The sequence below is a fragment of the Lynx rufus genome, unplaced genomic scaffold, assembly GCF_022079265.1.
Source record: "Lynx rufus isolate CCGP_SWC_20201006 ecotype Redwood Valley unplaced genomic scaffold, mLynRuf1.p SCAF_1, whole genome shotgun sequence".
In the NCBI taxonomy this organism is placed as follows: domain Eukaryota; kingdom Metazoa; phylum Chordata; class Mammalia; order Carnivora; family Felidae; genus Lynx; species Lynx rufus.
In genome coordinates this window covers 71,802,028-71,819,577 of record NW_025814823.1, presented here as the reverse complement: position 1 = coordinate 71,819,577, position 17,550 = coordinate 71,802,028, and the positions used below count along the sequence as shown (strand labels likewise).

General features: G+C 39.3%; 1 protein-coding gene and 1 pseudogene across 4 annotated transcripts in view; one reads left to right on the top strand and one right to left on the bottom strand.

Moving 5' to 3' along the window:
• The window catches only part of PCCA (propionyl-CoA carboxylase subunit alpha), a 414,072-nt gene that overhangs the window by 65,728 nt on the left and 330,794 nt on the right, over window positions 1-17,550 (bottom strand). For all 4 annotated transcript variants that reach the window (XM_047081502.1, XM_047081516.1, XM_047081510.1 and 1 more), the window contains one exon: window positions 6,691-6,744. In XM_047081502.1, coding sequence (XP_046937458.1) covers window positions 6,691-6,744 — 54 coding nt within the window. The remainder of the gene's footprint in view (window positions 1-6,690; window positions 6,745-17,550) is intronic.
• LOC124513503 (39S ribosomal protein L47, mitochondrial-like) lies at window positions 7,320-7,941 on the top strand (annotated as a pseudogene).

The following is a 17,550-nucleotide window of genomic DNA, read 5'->3' as shown; positions in this document are numbered from 1 at the left end:
AGCAATGTCTCCCTCAGAACAAAGGAAGGCATGCTCCCTGCCCATACAGACACTTGGGGTTCTCTGAACTAAACTCAGGCTCCTCTGCTGTAACACACAACCCACTGTGCAAGCAGGTGGCCCCCTGCCCTCATCACACTGCCCTGTGGGAACTGGAGCTCAAGGAAATGGTGCAAAAATAATGATATTCTAGCTATTGTTATTGTTGTAATAAACCATCCATCTCAGACCCTGGAGTCTCGCCTCTTCCACCAGCATACATGACTATAATGGGTTAATCTTCAAATAGGGTAAAACCTCAGACCCTCCATTGTTCTTGACAGTCACTTCCATTCATAGCTCATAGTCAGAACTAGTCATGTGGTCCAACCCAATCCTTCTGCCTTATTACTGAAAATGCAAATGACATAAATAGACTAAATTCATGCACTTATACAGTCTCACTCCACAGAAAGATGGGCAGAAGGTTTAAGCGGTACTTTACAGAGGAATAGACTTAATGGTCAATAAACATAAAGGAGCAATATATCCAGAAAAATATGTCCTACTGCATTAATAATCAGGATGTTAATTAAAACCACAATGAAGACACTACAGACACTGGCAGAAATTAAGAAGTCCGATAATATCAAGTACTAGTGAATACGTGGAACAGAGTGAATTCATTCACTGCATACTCCATGCACATCAACCCTAACAAAGCTTTTGCATACGTGCAAAGCAGGATACGTGCACTCATGGACATAAATGCTTACAGCAGCACTGAGTTACAGCAAAAACACTGGAGACCACCCGGGGGTCCATCAACAGTCGAGGTGGGCCTCACAAACAGCACAGAACCAAATAACCATGCCATAGATGATTATAGAATATAATCCCATGCATTTTGAGCTTAAAAGCATGCAAAACTAAGCTGTATGATATTTAGGCGTGCATATATGTGGAAAACTTTAAAAAAAAAGAGTGATAAAAATCAAAAAGTTCTCTGTAAAGGGGGAGAAAGGGTATCTAGTAGGATTGAGAAGGAGCCCACAGTGAACTTCCAAGATAATGAAAATTTTTTTGTTGTTTTCAGAAAAACTCTGGTGGGTGTACATTTGTTTTATCTTTACGCTTTGTAGCTTATAAATATTTTTTATAATATTTATTTTTGAGAGAGAGAGAGAGAGAGCGCGAGCGAGCAGGGGAGGGGCAGAGAGAGAAGGGGACAGAGGACTGAAAGCGGGCTCTGTACTGACAGCAGAAAGCCTGATGCGGGGCTTGAACTCACTAACCATGAGATCATGACCTGAGCAGAAGTCACACGCTTAACTGACTGAGCCACCCAGATACCCCAACAAATATTTTACAAATGTCCTTTTACACATACTTACAAATATTTGAAATATATAATAGTTTATATAATATTTAATATTTATATATCTAACAAAATCTAATTTTAATGAGATTTATCTTGCTGGACATGAAAATAACAAAATGGTATTTTTTAAAATTCAAAGTGTATATAAAAAAAAAGGAATGAAATTAATTATTTTGAAGTCTGTACCTTCCCTGAGTTGAAACAGTAACATTTTTGAAGTTTATCATTGCAACAAAGTACTTCTTAGTCTAAAATTAAACTCTTACTTGGGTGCCTCCTGGCTCAGTCAGTGAAGCATCTGACTTGCGCTCAGGTCGTGATTTCACCATTAGTGAGTTCAAGCCCCACATCAGGCTCTCTGCTCTCGGTGGAGAGCCCACTTTGGACCTTCAGACTCCCTCTCTCTCTGCCCTTATCCCCTGCTCATAATTTCTGTCTCTCCCTCTCTCCCCGTCTCTTCTCTTCTCTCTCTCTCTCCCCTTCCTCCTCCTTTCTCTGTCAAAAATAAACATTAAAAAATAAATAAAATTAAGCTCTTTCTAAAAAACTCATAAAATTAAACTCTGAAGGTCATGTTTATCAACATTCAAAAGCCAACTTCTATGGAAAATTCCACAGGTATTCTCACAAAGGCAAAACAAAGACAAATGTGTATTGGGAAAGTCCTCCCTTTACCATGTGACCTGCTAATGTTCTTGCTCCTGGAGTGCAAGCTTTGGAACCTGCTTCTGCTTTAGAAAATTAGGACTGAAGCAGCACAACCTAGCTAGAAATCACCTGGAAAGTACTCTGTATCTGTCCTATTAGTCCCACTATCTCTAAACCCTTTCTTTCCCTCTTCCATCCTGGTCTATTATTGCTAATAGAAAAATGCATTGTAAACAAACTACACTGGCCATCCCAACCCAGGCGATGCAGAATTTTAGAGTGCTTAGAAACTACACTAGAAATTGACGTTCCTTCTCCATACAAGCTGTATAAACAACGCGGACAGATGTTTGGGGAGGTTGTGGCTGTTTAGGGGCACGTGCGTATGTTTTAGGTGCCTGGAGTGGATGAAACTAAATGAGGTAAAGGGCATTTGCTGATGGGAAGAGCACTGGGCACAGCGGAAAACCCGAGCATGCTTGCCTGCTCTACGTACCAACTGGCTGTGAAACCTTGGGCAAAACAAGCTGTCTTTTCTGATGCAAGTTCCTGATCTGAGGAAGGGGGATTCACTCTAAGGTCCCAAAGTCCCCTACACTTTTCCATTTCTCCATTTGTTTCTGTATTTGCTTTCTTCCCATTTCTTTCTTAAGCCTAATCCTTAGGTCTCATGCCTGTCAATCTCATGAATTCGCTCGACAAGTATTTACTGGGTGCCCACTGTTCACTAGGGTGCTGTTCTGAGTGCTGGGTGGAGAGTGGGGAGCAGAACAGACCAGAGCCCTTTGCTCATGGGGCTTATCACAAGCAGTGTTTAAAAGTAAAACATTAAAGTACGTCAAATAGTGATAACTGCTAGAGAAAAAGAACAAAGTGGAGGAAAGGTGGTCAAAATTTTATACAGTGTGACCCGGAAGCCATCCCTGAGGTGGTGGCTGCTGTGTAAAAAGACCCGAAGAAAGTGAGGGAATCTCCTGTGCAGGTATGTGGGGGCAGACAGTCCTGGCAGAGGAAAGGCAGCTGAGACCCTGAGGTGTGTGCCCAACATGTTTGAAGAAGAGTGACAAGACCAACTAACTGGATTTATATTTCAAAAGATCACATTAATGGGGCACCTGGGTGGCTCCACTGGATAAGTGTCCCACTCTTGGTTTCGGCTCAGGTCATGACCTCACGGTCCGTGGGATCCAGTCCTGCATCAGGCTCTGGGCTGACAGCGTGGAGCCTGCTTGGATTCTCTCTTTCTCCCTCTGCCTCTCTCTCCCCAGCTCATGTGCGCACTCCCTCTCTCTCAAAATAAATAAATAAACTAAAACACACACACACACACACACACACACACACACGCCTCACATTAATGGTTAAATTAAAAACAGCCTAAGGACCAGAGGCAGAGGTGGGAAGACCGGTGACTGCAGTAATTCAGACAGGAGATGATGAAAGGTTTGGTCAGGATTGGGACAGCTCATGTAGCCATTTTCGAGATAGGAAAAAATTGCAAGAGAAATGTTTTGGTTTTGTTTGTGGGTCTTGCCTGTTGACAGCTCAGTGTTCCATGTGTGAGCGCTGAGAAATCAATTAGAATGCAAGGAGAGTTATCCAGTAGCAGCAACAGAAAAAGTGCCCTTTCCAGCATGAACATTGAGGTACAGAAAGACCTCCACAGAATACATTCTAGGAAAGATGCCCATGAGTTATTGTTGCATGAGAAGACGTGTAATTCTATTTCTGGAAGAATATTGGCGTATTTCATTCTATTGTGCTTTGGTTTACTGCATGCTGCAGATACTGTTTCTTTTTTTTACAAACTGAAGGTTTGTAGCAACCCCGCATCAAGTGAGTCTATCAGTGCCATTCTTCCAACAGCACTTGCTCACTTCCTGTCTCCATGTCACATTTTGGTAAGTCTTACAATATTTCAACTTTTTCATTATGACTGTATTTCATTATTACTGTATTGTTGTAACCTGTGATCGGTGAGTGATTACAACTCACTGAAAGCTCAGATGATGATTAGCATTTTATAGCAATACAGTATTTTTATTTATTTTTAAATAGTTTATTTATTTATTTTTAGTAATCTCTACACCCAGCATGGGGCTCAAACTTACAACCCTGACATCAAGAGTCACATGTCTGAGTTCTTCTGTCTGAGCCAGCCAGGAACCCCTAGGAATACAGTGTTTGAAAATTAAGTTACGTGCATTGTGTTTTAATTATTATTAAAAAAAATTTTTTTAATGTTTATTTCTTTTTAAGAGAGAGACAGAGCATGGGTGGGGAATACACACAGAGAGAGGGAAACACAGAATCCAAAGCAGGTTCCAGGCTCCAAGCTGTCAGCACAGAGCCTGACGTGGAGCTTGAACCCACAAACCGTGAGATTATGACCTGAGCCAAAGTTGGAAGCTTAACCAACTGAGCCACCCAGGCGCCCCTGTGCATTTTTTTTAAATATAATGCTTTGCACACTTAAGAGACTATTCTATAGTGTAAACATAATTTTTATATATACTGGGAAACCAAAAAATTCATTTGACTCGCTGTATTGTGACATAAGCGTTCTTGCTGTAGTATGGAACCAAACCCACAACAGCCTTAAGGTATGCCTGCATATCTACTGTTAATAATGAAAATACACTAGGAGATGGGATGTATACTTCTGTGATAGTGAATTTTATGTGTCAGCTTGGCTAGGCCACAGTATCCAGATTTTTGGCTAAACATTATTCTAGATGTTTCTATGAAGTTATTTTTAGATTAACATTTAAATCAGTAGATCTTGAGTAAAGCAGATTACACCTCATAATCTGGCTGGGTAACATTCAATCAACTGAAGAAAAAGGACTGGCCTCCCAAGCAAGAAGGAATCCTGCAAGCACATGGTCTTTGTACTTGAACTCCAACCATTTCCTGGCCTACTGTAAAGGTTTTGGACTTGACCCCTCTTCCTCTCTCTACACACACACACACACACACACACACTCCTGGTTCTGTTTCTTTGGAGAACCCTAATACAATTTCTTAGGACATGCATTGAAATAATATTTAAATTTTTAAATTAAAAAAAAGCATGAAATAACTTATCAGAAAAAATAACTATAAATCGCAGGTGCTACACTTAAAATTTATGTAACATAAGTCAAGTGCCTATGCATATACTACTACATATGCTTTGATACGTAAACTTTACTGTGTCTCTATATGTAAACTATAAATGCACATTATTAGTAATGTCCTTCCTATCTCCATGACTACAAAAACACTTATCCTTTGATCCACGCCACAGGCCTCTCCTCTGATATTCTCAATAAACTCACAGAGCAAACAGAACTATCCAATGTGAATTTACAACCTGAACAAGGTACCCAAAACTATGAACAGACATTTTACAGATTATAAATGATACCTAGCAAATGAATACATGGAGAAACATTCGAATACATAAGGAGTAAACAGAAAGGCTAATTAAAATAAGTAAGTTACCTTTTTTAACAGTTAAATTATTTTGAAAATTATAACTAATACTACTAATGATATGATTATTATGCTCGTTACTTTTACAAAAGTAAAAATAGTAACTGTAAATTGCTTTCCATAGATAAAGTTCAATGCTTTTAAAAATCATAACTACTACTAGTGAGAGTGCAAAGTGGTATGCTGACACATGACGAAGGGCATTCTAAAGAGATATGAGGTAACTGATAATGTGTACTAAGCCATAAAATTATTCATGGTTTTGATTCTATTCACTTAAAATTTTTTTAATGCTTATTTATTTTTGAGACAGAGGTAGAGTATGAGTGGGAGAGGGGCAGAGAGAGACAGAGAGGAAGAGAGAATCCAAAGCAAGCTCTGCACGGACAACACAGAGCCCAATGTGGAGCTCAAACTCACAAACCGTGAGATCATGACCTGAGCCAAAGTCAGATGCTTTTCCAACTGAGCCACACGGGCGCACCATGATTTTATTTAGAATGAGATATATTTCATACATTTCTGAACATGCTTGAAAATAATTCAAAATGTCAAAAAAGCAAAACCCATTAAGTTGTTCATTAGAACACCATTCATAATGGCAAAAACGAGGAGTAACTTAAATACCTAACAATTGGGATTCATGGATAAGAAAATATGTCACATCTACTCATCAGAATGTTAAACACAGCTCCAGTAAAATGATGCTGATATTTTCTAGCAATATGGAAAATGATTAATAGGATCTTAAGTGAAAAAAATCAAGATCCAAAATTATGTCTCAGTTCCCTTAGAAATGTGTACTTGAAAGGACCTGATAGAGAAAGCTAGAAGGAAAACTAAAGAGAAAAAAGCCATGGTCACTATTTTCAAAAGCATCTTAAATAATATGTTCTTATTTTTATAATAAAAACAGAGAGAAAATATTCAGTAGAAAAAAAGCACTTGAAATACTCAACAAAGTTCAAATAATAATAAAAAAAAACATCTTTTTCTCTCTAAAAAGAAATAGCTAAAACTATTCTATCACGGAAACGTGACGAACACATTAAAGAATGCATTTTCTTATACAAAGATACCTCATTTAATAGTAAAATAAAACCATGATGAAGGCAAGTTCAAATACATGGGCTAAAGCTATTTGAACGCTTTTGTTTCTCTGTAAATTAAATGATTATACAAAGTAATAATTCTTTCATACTTACCACTGTGCCAAGAAACTGAATGCTCATGTTTCCACCTGCTTCTCGAGAAAGACACTGGAAAAAAAGAAGTATAAAATGAATTCGCATCCACACAAAAATGTGTACATGAATGTTTGTAGCAGCATTGTTCTGAATAGCCAAATAACCCAACGTCCATCAACCAGTACACAGATAAACAAAACATGGTATTTTCATACAATGGAATATTATTCGGCAATAGAAAGGAATGCAGTACTGATACATGCTACAACAGAAATCAGTCACAAAGGACCACATGTTCTACGATTCCATTTAACATGGAATGTCCAGAACGACCAAATCCACAGAGACAGGAAGCAGATGAGCAGTTTGCCTGTTCTTTGCAGAAGATCCGCAGCTACCCCGGAGACTTTCCGGTCATCACAACTTCCTCGGTTACGACAGGTTGCCTAAGAATACATCAAATATCACATCTTTTCTTTGGGGTAAATTACACCACTGGTCAAGGAAAGGACTCAAAGAATTTTTTGATGACCCAAGAAATTAGGGGGAAAAAAGTGAAACTTGGGGCTTCACGGACCTGTCAACAATTAGGAATGAAAGTAATGAAGACATGCATAAACTCTGGTTGTCCTACTGAAAAAAGAGACATGCTTATAACTTTAGAGCAGAATGCCAAATGGCAGAGATTGCCAAGGCCAAGTCTGGAAGAGTTAGAAAGGGTGGCAGATTCCACGGATGCATTAAAGTTGTCCAGGAAAGAGAAGATGTCCCTAAGGCTTCTTCAGACTGCTCCAGAAAAAACTAGACCTCATGCTTGGACAAGAGACATCTTCGATGGGCACCTGGGTGGCTCAGTTGTTTAAACGTCCAGTTTCAGCTCAGGTCATGATCTCACAGTTCATGGGTTTGAGCCCATGTCGGGCTTTCTGCTGTTAGCACAGAACCCGCTTCATATCCTCTGTCCCCCTCTCTCTGCCCTTCCCCCACCTGCACTCTCTCTCCCTCTCTCAAAAATAAAACATTAAAAAAGAGAGCCAGACAGACAGACATCTTTGGAAGAATCATCTGTCACAAGTTCAAGAAGTGAAATTTGTACCTAACAAATTATTCTTTGCAATGCTTTATGTGGGACATTTTGACAGACTGAGACTCAAGAAGTAAGCCCACGTTAAAGCCAGGAAGAAAAGTTTAGGGAAATAAAGTAAGAAAAAAATTCTTCAGTAAGAGTTTCCACATCTTTCCAAAGCCCACAAGTCAAGTCTTATCTAATAAATCTGAACTCTTAACTTACCATTTTTTCTTGGATAACAGTCTATATACAAAAGTAAATATATGTTAAGGGGTTTCATAAAGAACTTATGTTTCTAGTCAAATGACAATTTACTTATCGATTGGTCTAAGTATTTTTATGCAACGCTAATTCTGGAAGTGGTCATGCTTTTACCAAACTTTAAAAAAAAAAATTAGGAATAAGGCACAGATCAAATTCCAGGAAAGAAAGAAAGAAAGAAAGAAAGCAAGAAAGAAGGAAAGAAGGAGAGAGGGAGGGTGGGAGGGAGAGAGGGAAGGAAGGAAGGAGAGAAGGAAAGAGGGAGGGAGGAGGGCTAGGAGGAAATAAGAAATGACCGCTAATTAGTATGGGGTTTCTTTCCACATTGGTGGAAATGTCCCACAATTGCCTGTGGTGACTACTGCACAACTCTGTGATGAAAATAAAAAACACTGACTTGTGCACTCTAGGTGAACCGTGTGGTATGTGAATTCTATCTCAATAAACTTGCTATAAAAAGTAAGTTAGCATTTGTTTAAAATGACAAGAGGGACAACACAATTCTTCTATGGCCAGAGAGTAGTCAAAAAGCACCTCTGTGCTATGCATTTATTTGTAAATAAAATAAGTTCAAAATGAATACAGTATGATTTATTTATGCATATCTTGTTTGAATTTTAGTTTGGTAGAAATGATGACTAAATAGGTCACGAAAAGTAAATTATACCTTTTTTTTTCAGGTAATTCTCACCCATAAAACTGCTGTGTTATTCCTAAAATTCTTTCTTCCCTGTGCTACTCAGAGAGGGCCCAGTGGCTTCAAAGACCACACAAAAAAATAAAGCAATTCTAACTACGTAGCTATACATTTTTTTTAAAGTTCCCAGATGTGGCCCTCGAGGGAGTAGTGGCCATCAATCAACTCCATGCCGTGAACTATTACAGACATATCCTAATAGTATTCCTTTTTAACAAGTGCAGGTTTACCAATTCCAATCTTTTTTTAAAAATATTTTTAATGTTTATTTATTTTTGAGACAGAAAGAGAGAGACAGAGCATGAGCAGGGGAGGGGCAGAGAGGGAGACACAGAATCTGAAGCAGGCTCCAGGCTCTGAGCTGTCAGCATAGAGTCCAACGTGGGGCCCAAAGTTACAGATCAGGAGATCATGACCCTAGCTGGAGTCAGATGCTTACCTGACCAAGCCACCCAGGGACCCCCTACAAGTTCCAATCTTTAAGATCACCCAAGTCATAGAACCCAGAGCAAATCTCCAGAATTCAAGCTGAGCCCTTGGGTCCTTGATTGAGGGAAGTTAGATCAATAAGAAAGAAAGTAGTTCAGTGTACAATGACAACTGGTTACACCACCTGTAAATATTGCCCCCAGTGACTCAACACAATATGTGACAGTGCTTGGGTGGCTCAGTCGGTTAAGCGTCCGACTTCGGCTCAGGTCATGAACCCAAGTCTGAGCCCCATGTCAGGGTCTGTGCTGACAGCTCAGAGCCTGGAGCCTGCCTTAGATTCTGTGTTTCCCTATCATTCTGCCCCTTCCCCACTCGTGCTGTCTCTCTCTCTCTCTCTCTCTCTCAGAAATAAATATTAAAAAAAAAAAGCTATCTGACCAGCACACTCAAGGTAGAGAAAACTCAAAATCCATATTTTTATCTATTAATTTCACTTCTAAGAATTTATCCTAAGGGAAAAAGTCATGAATAGGAAATACACACACACACACACACACACACACCCCACACAAAAAAACCCACAGCTACAAAAATGACACTGTAGTGCAGTTTCCAGAATCTAAAAATTTCAAGCAATCTAAATGATAAATAAAACAAACTGGTTAAATAAATTATGATATAATCCATGCAGCCATTAAAAAATTTGAGACATGAAAAATGTTTATAGTATATTTCTAAGTGCAAAAAAATCAAAATGGTATGTTCAGAATACATCATGTTAAAAGCTTCTGTATGTTCAAGATAAAATTCTAGCACAAATAATGCACATAAAACAGTCAACTATTATTTCCGGGTGGAAGATATTAGTTGGCCTTTCTTTTTGGCTCACTTATTATTCTTATTCTTCCAAATGGACATACATAACTTAATAAAGGCAAAAAGAGAAATAATACAGAATGAAATAAAGTAATTTATTTCCCTCAATGTCCTAAGGGATTAAAAACTGAGTCTTGAATCATGGGTTCTGACGCCGGCACCTGCACTTTGGTCATCCATCCACCCACCCATCCATCCATCCATCCATCCATCCACTATATTGAGTTGAGCACTGCTAGTTGAATTAAGAATCATCCTCTGGGAGACCAAATGAAAGAAGAGAATTTGAAAAGAAATCATAGGGGCGTCTGGTGGCTCTGTTGGTAGAGCACATGAGTCGATCTCTGGGTCATGAGTTTGAGACCCACATTGGGGATAGAGATTACATTAAAAAATAATAAATAAAATAAATTATAATTCAATATGATAAATCCATAGTACAAAATGTACAAAGTATTATAGGATAAGAGGCCAGACTAGCTAAATGCCCAGAAAGGTTAAGGAAGACTTGCAGATACACATTAGAGTTGGGTACTCAAAAATGAGCAAGCATTCTCCAAAAGGGTAATAAATGAAACACTTTTGGTCAGATGGGACTGTTTATGCAAATTTCAGATTAAGAAGAAGCACGGTGATTTTAAGGCATGGTGAACAGTCCAGTATGACCAGAGATAGGTTTGGTTGATGGAGGGAAGGGGCAAGAAAGGAAACCAAGAAGAAATTAGGGAGCCAAGTCCCATCCTGCACAGAGTCATACTTTACGAAGTTCTTATACTTAAAAACTGAGGAGTAACATGTTTGTTTTAGAAAGACTGATGGTCTATGGGGCGCCTGGGTGGCGCAGTCGGTTAAGCGTCCGACTTCAGCCAGGTCACGATCTCATGGTCCGTGAGTTCGAGCCCCGCGTCAGGCTCTGGGCTGATGGCTCGGAGCCTGGAGCCTGTTTCCGATTCTGTGTCTCCCTCTCTCTCTGCCCCTCCCCCGTTCATGCTCTGTCTCTCTCTGTCCCAAAAATAAATAAACGTTGAAAAAAAAATTTAAAAAAAAAAAAAAGACTGATGGTCTAATGTGAGGTTGAGGGTACACCAGAATGGAGAAGAAGGTGGGCTGGGAGCACAAGGAAAAGGCAGCAGGCAGCAATCACCAGGTTAGTAGGGCTCCAATGCTAGAGGTAAACCCAACAGTAGAACTAAGCCTGTTTCATTCACAGAAACTTAGAATTTGGAAAGCAAACAGATCTCAAAATCTTCATCTTGTTTTACTTATGAGGAAATCAAAGGTACAGGGATGCCTATATTGCACTAGGAAAATAAGAATTCCAACCCAAGCAGTTGTGCAAGGTTTGGATATCCCCACTATGTGGAATGGAATATCTCTACAACATCAGGCTAAATCATCATTTAGATGGTGGGTCCTTTAAGGACAAGGACCATTTCTAGCATTTCCTCCTTAATCCCAACAGCATGCAAGTCAGTGCCGCAGAAATGGAAAAGATTTAAATCAATCTTCATCAAGAATTCTGAATTTTTTTCATACTATGAAAGAGAACAGTGACCTACAGATCTCTCAATCTTCAACTGTCTAGTGGAAATTTTAGCTAGGGAGAGTTAGAAGTGTAGCTGCCAAGAAATTAGGGAAAGGCATGTGATAGAGTGAGGATAGGCAGTCCAATAATACGCTGACTTCCGCACTGCTGAGATTTTAAGAGTAGGGAGGAAAACACTCAGTGCAAGTGTCGCCATTACTATCCGCCCAGGACTCATCCCCGCAGTAGCTAAATCTTCCTTCCTCAGAAGCTCAAGGCAGAGATCCAGAATCCAGTCCATATTTACCAGGACAGAAGCAGCACAATTAATTACTGTAAGGCAGCAACAGTATCAATCATAATGGCTGTTCAGAATGAGAAATTTTCTGATTGAAAAGTATGGCCCTTATACTCTGGGAAGATGGCAGTGGTGGCATGGTTTCTGAGTCCTCTCCAGAAACACTGAAGAGGCCCAGTGGCAACAAATGTCCCTAGCACCCCAAATGTTGCCTACAAATACTGTTTCCCACTCCAAGAAATCAAGGCTTCTTGGCAGAACAGCTTAGCCCTGGTTTGAGGCAGAAATGAGGCTGCTACATCTTGTCATTTCAGAAAGCAAGGGGGCTATCAAAGACGGGGGGAGTCACACAAAAGGGACTTAGAAGCCAACCTGAAGAAAAGTCCCAAAGATGGCAAAATCTGACCATCACTAAGGTTATAACTGCAATGGATTAAAGCCAAGTATGTTTAAACCCATGACTTCAAAACAGATACCGGAAACAAAAACAAAATAACACCCTAAGTGAGTCACTTTTGGAGAACGATAGGGAACCAAGTCTTTGGGAACTGGGAAGTAAAAGGAAAGGATCCAGCATTTGTCTTGCCTTTTCTATGAAAACTGATCTGCTGGATAACCCAAGAAGTAGGTGAGGTAGAGCTTCTCTTTAAAGAATTAATCCTGGTAATAAATTTAAAGAAATGACAACATTGGAATATCATCGTTTTGTAAACCTTAACGCATTTATTGATTGAAGCTTGAGCATCAACAGAGAAGTAAGCAGACAGTATGTGCCTCTTCCAGAGGCACACCACAGCATTTATGACTCAGTCTTGCCAAAGATAATGGCACCTGAATCTGATTGTTCCTCTAGATCCAAATATCAATTTCTAGAAAACAAAGGAGAGAGGACATGTTAACCCATACCACTGGAATGCAATCAGCTAAATTCTGACCATGGAAAATTGTATAGGACAAACCATCCAGTTCCTTCAAGAAATAAAATGCAAAGAATAAAAAAAAAAATTCTACAGACATTTCCCTCAAGCATTTCCCATTTCTCTTTAAAATCAGACTCCTTAAAATGTTGTCTCTCTTCCTGGTCTCTGCTTTGTCACTTTCCATTCTGCTTTGAACTCATTTCCATTTGTTTCCCCCCCACTATTCATCTGTAATCATTCTCATCAAGATCACCTATGATTTCCATGTTGCTTTACCTATCAGTCGGTTTTGTCCTCATCTTACCCAGCAACACTACAAACAGTCAATGATTCTCTTTCCCAAACACAATTCTTTCACTGGCTTCAAGGATATCCATGCCCCTAGTTTATCTCCTACTTCCTTGGCAGCTGTTTCTTAGCCTTCTTTGCTAGCTTCACCTCTTCATTCAATTTCTACCTGCAGGAGTGCCCCCAGGGCCCAGTCCTCAGCTCTCTTCTCTTTTCCATCATGCTCTTCCCCTGTGTAATCTCATCTCTTCCTCCCAATCCTGATGCCCATCTTAAAACAAATCAATTTCACTGAAGCATAATTTAGGTACAAAAGATTGCACTCTATTTAAAGGACAGAATTCAGTGACTTTTGACAATTTTGAGAAATCACCACCACAATCAACACAGAGAATATTTCCAACACCTCCAAAATGTTCTTCCTGCCCATTTACACTCCAACCCTGGTCCTTGCCCCCCAGGCCACCATTGATCTGGTGTCTAATACACAAGATCATTTCATTCACCAAAATGGACATACAGCTGTTTGAGTACCGTTTAAGAGAATTTCACATTAAAAGTCCTTAGCACTTTTGCCAAAAATTAATTGATCATCTATATCTGGATCTACTATACTTTCTTCTGTTCTACATATCTAACTACCAATGCCACACTGTCTCGACACTGCTGTTTCATAGTTAGTCTTGAAATCAGGTTGCATAATTATCCCAACTTCGTATTTCTTTTTAAAAATTGCCGGGGCGCCTGGGTGGCGCAGTTGGTTAAGCGTCCGACTTCAGCCAGGTCACGATCTCGTGCTCCGTGAGTTCGAGCCCCGCGTCGGGCTCTGGGCTGATGGCTCAGAGCCTGGAGCCTGTTTCCAATTCTGTGTCTCCCTCTCTCTCTGCCCCTCCCCCATTCATGCTCTGTCTTTCTCTGTCCCAAAAATAAATAAACGTTGAAAAAATTTTAAAAAAATTGCCTTGGCTCCTATGATTTTTCAGTGAACAGGGTCTTTTTTTTTTATAGTAAAAAAACATGACAAAATTTACCCTTTTAACCAATTTGAAAGTATACAGTTCAGTAGTGTTAAGTATATTTACGCTGTTGTGAAACAGATCTTCAGAACTTTCTCATCTTGCAAATCTGAAATTCTATTCCCACTAAACAACAACGCTCCCTTTCCCTTCCCTGTGGTCCCTGGTAACCACCATTCTACTTTCTGTTTCGATGAATTCAACTGCTTTAGGTGCCCCATCTAAGTGGAATCATACAGTATTTGTCTTTTCTTGTCTGGTTTATTTCATTCAGCATAATGTTCTCAAGGTTTAATCATGCTGCAGCATGTGACAGGATTTCTTTCCTTCTTACGGCTGTAAATTATTCCACTATATGTATATACCACATTTTATTTGTCCATACATCTGCCGATGAACATCTTGGTGGCTTCTACCTCCTGGCTATCCTAAATAATGCTGCAATGAACTGGGGTATGCAAATACCCCTTTAAGACCCTGCTTTCAATTCTTTCAGATATATATCTAGAAGTGAGATTGCTGGACCATATGGTAGTATTATTCTTAATATTCTTAGGAACCCTCATACTGCAATGAACTGGGGTATGCAAATACCCCTTTAAGACCCTGCTTTCAATTCTTTCAGACATATATCTAGAAGTGAGATTGCTGGACCATATGGTAGTATTATTCTTAATATTCTGAGGAACCCTCATACTGTTTTCAAGTTGTGCCATTTTACACTTCTACCAACAATGCACAAGTATTTTAATTTCTCCATGTTCTCACCAACACCTATTTTTTTCTGGGTGTGTTGTTGTTGTTGTTGTTGTTGTTGTTGTTGTTTTTGGTAGTAGCCATCCTAATGGATATGAAATGATATCTCATTGTCATTTTGACTTACACTTCTAGGATGGTTAGTGATATTGAGCACATTTCCAAATGCTTATTGCCTGTTTGTATATCATCATGGAGAAATGTCTATTTAAGCCCTTTGTCCATTTTTAAATCAGGTGTTTTTTTTTTTTTTTTAGGTTGTGGGAGTTCTTTATATATTCTAGATATTAACCCCTTATCGGATTTATGATTTGCAAATATTTTCTCCCATTCTGTAGGATGCCTTTTCACTCTGCTGTGTCCTTTGATGCACAAACGTTTTTTAGTTTGATGTAGTCCCATCTGTCTTTGTTGCCTATGACTTTGGTATTATATCCAAGAAATCATTCTCAAGTCCAGTGTCATGAAGATTTTGGCCTCCATTTTCTTCCAGGAGTTTCATGGTTTTAAGTCTTACATTTAGGTCTTTAATCCATTTAAGCTAATATTTGTTTATGGTGTAAGATACAGATCCAATTTCATCCTTTGGTTTGTGGCAGATCCATGCTTTGAGAGAAAATCTACAGGCTTATGACTACAGAATTTATGTTTTCAACTCCCATTTGTCGTCTGAGTTCAAGGCTCATACAGTCAATAGTTAACTGGACATCAACACTTGGATATGTAATGTACATGTTAAACCTACCAAGTCCGAAAAGAATTACTGATTGGCCTCTCCAAACCTGTTCCTCTCCTAACCGCCCCCACCCCACCGCCCGACCTAAGTAAGACCATTGTTCACTCGGTTGCTTACCCCTTCATTCTTTAACTTCCTTCACACTCAAGTATCTGAACCTGTGGATCCTTGCTGCCTTCCTACCCAATTAGATGTCAAATCAGTTCACTTCTCACCATCTCTACTGCTACCATCTTAATCTAATCCAAGGACTGGCAAACTCTTTCCGTAAAGAGTCATACAGTAAACCTTTTAGGCTTTGTGAGGCAAAATTGAAGGTATTATGTAGCTAGTTAGAGAACAAGAGAGAAAACAGATTTTCACAACTTTTGGGGGGACAACATTCCAAATATAATAAGCACCAGTTTTTGCTAATACTAATACGGAAAATGGACTTCTCTTATTTAGAGATAAAATTCTGTTTAATTGGGGCTCAAAGTTAGTGTTCCCTATCACCAAAGTCAATGGCAATTATACAACTGTTTAATGCTGACCTACAGTGAGATTTTACTGATTTCATCTTTGACGATACCTTTCTTTTCCCAGAGACAGGTACTGCCAAATACTAACAATAATCCATGGGTAAGGAATATTACTTGAGCATAGTCGTTGCTTGGAAGGGATTTATAGAATTTTGTTACATTCCTCTCTTGATATTCGCCATTAGCCTAACATTACATTGCAGTTTGATCACTTCCAATTTTAGGCTGAGTGGAAGATCCTCAATTGTACAGTGAAATGGATTTTCACATATGGAAATTTCCTTTGCTCTTGCACTGACGTTTGAAAACTGCTGCTGAAGCTAGTTCACTTCTTATTTTAATCTTCTGACAGCCTGGGAAGTGTAAAAAGCAGCTAGACAAGGGAGCCTGGGTGGTTCAGTCAGTTAAGCATCTGACTTTGACTCAGGTCATGATCTCGAGGTTCACAAGTTCGAGGCCCACATCGGGCTCTATGCTGACAGCTCAGAGCCTGGAACCTGCTTCGGATTCTGTGTCTCCCTCTCTCTCTGTCCCGCCCCTGCTCATGCTCTGTCTCTCTCTCAAAAAAAAAATAAATAAATAAACAAACAAACAAACAAAAAAAGCAGCTGGACATTAATTGTGATTCAAATGTTAGTTGTTGTCAAAATAATGTTACCACAGTATAAATCTTGTATGTAAGTGCTGTTTTGTCTTACAATTTTAGGTTGAATCATTAATAAACATCAAATCTACAGCATGAACTAATTTTCAAAGCTATCCGATGTTTGATAACAGTGGCTGAGAGTGGTTCTTCTTGTTTAGGAACATGTAAATCTTGGTTCTGCGCTAAAAAAAAATCACAATAAATTTTACCACTGCTAAGCCAATTGAACTGCTGTGAGATAGCTGGAAAACTGGGACATTAAGGTTTTACTTAACAAAAATTCTACAAGCAGTCATAGCAAATAAAAACAAGTGATTGTGGCTATATTCTGGTAAAACTGTATTTGTGGATGCTGAAATTTGAATCTCATATACTTTCCATGTGTCATGAAGCATTATTCTTCTTTTAATTTTTTCCAAACATTTAAAAATGAAATAACCACACAACTTGTGAGCCATACAAAACCAGGCAGTGGGCTGGATTTGGCCAACTCCTGGTCTAAGCCATCAGCACCTCTCACCTCCATGACTACAATGTCATAAAAATGGTTGTCCTACCTCTGCCACTGGTCCCCTGTGGTCCATCGTCCCCAGAGCAGTGATTTTAAATCACATCACATCATTCCTCTACTCAAAACCCTTCAAAAGCTTCACAGTTGGAACTGAATAAAACCCAAACTCTTTGGCCTACGAAGGCTCTATATGGTCTAGTTCCTGCTTCCTTCTTGCACTCTCCTAAGCTACACTCAAGATGCTGGTCTTCCCTCAGGCCTCTGCAAAGACCAAGTTTGTTCCTGTCTCAGGGCCTTTGCATTTCCCATTTCTGCTACTTGGGACT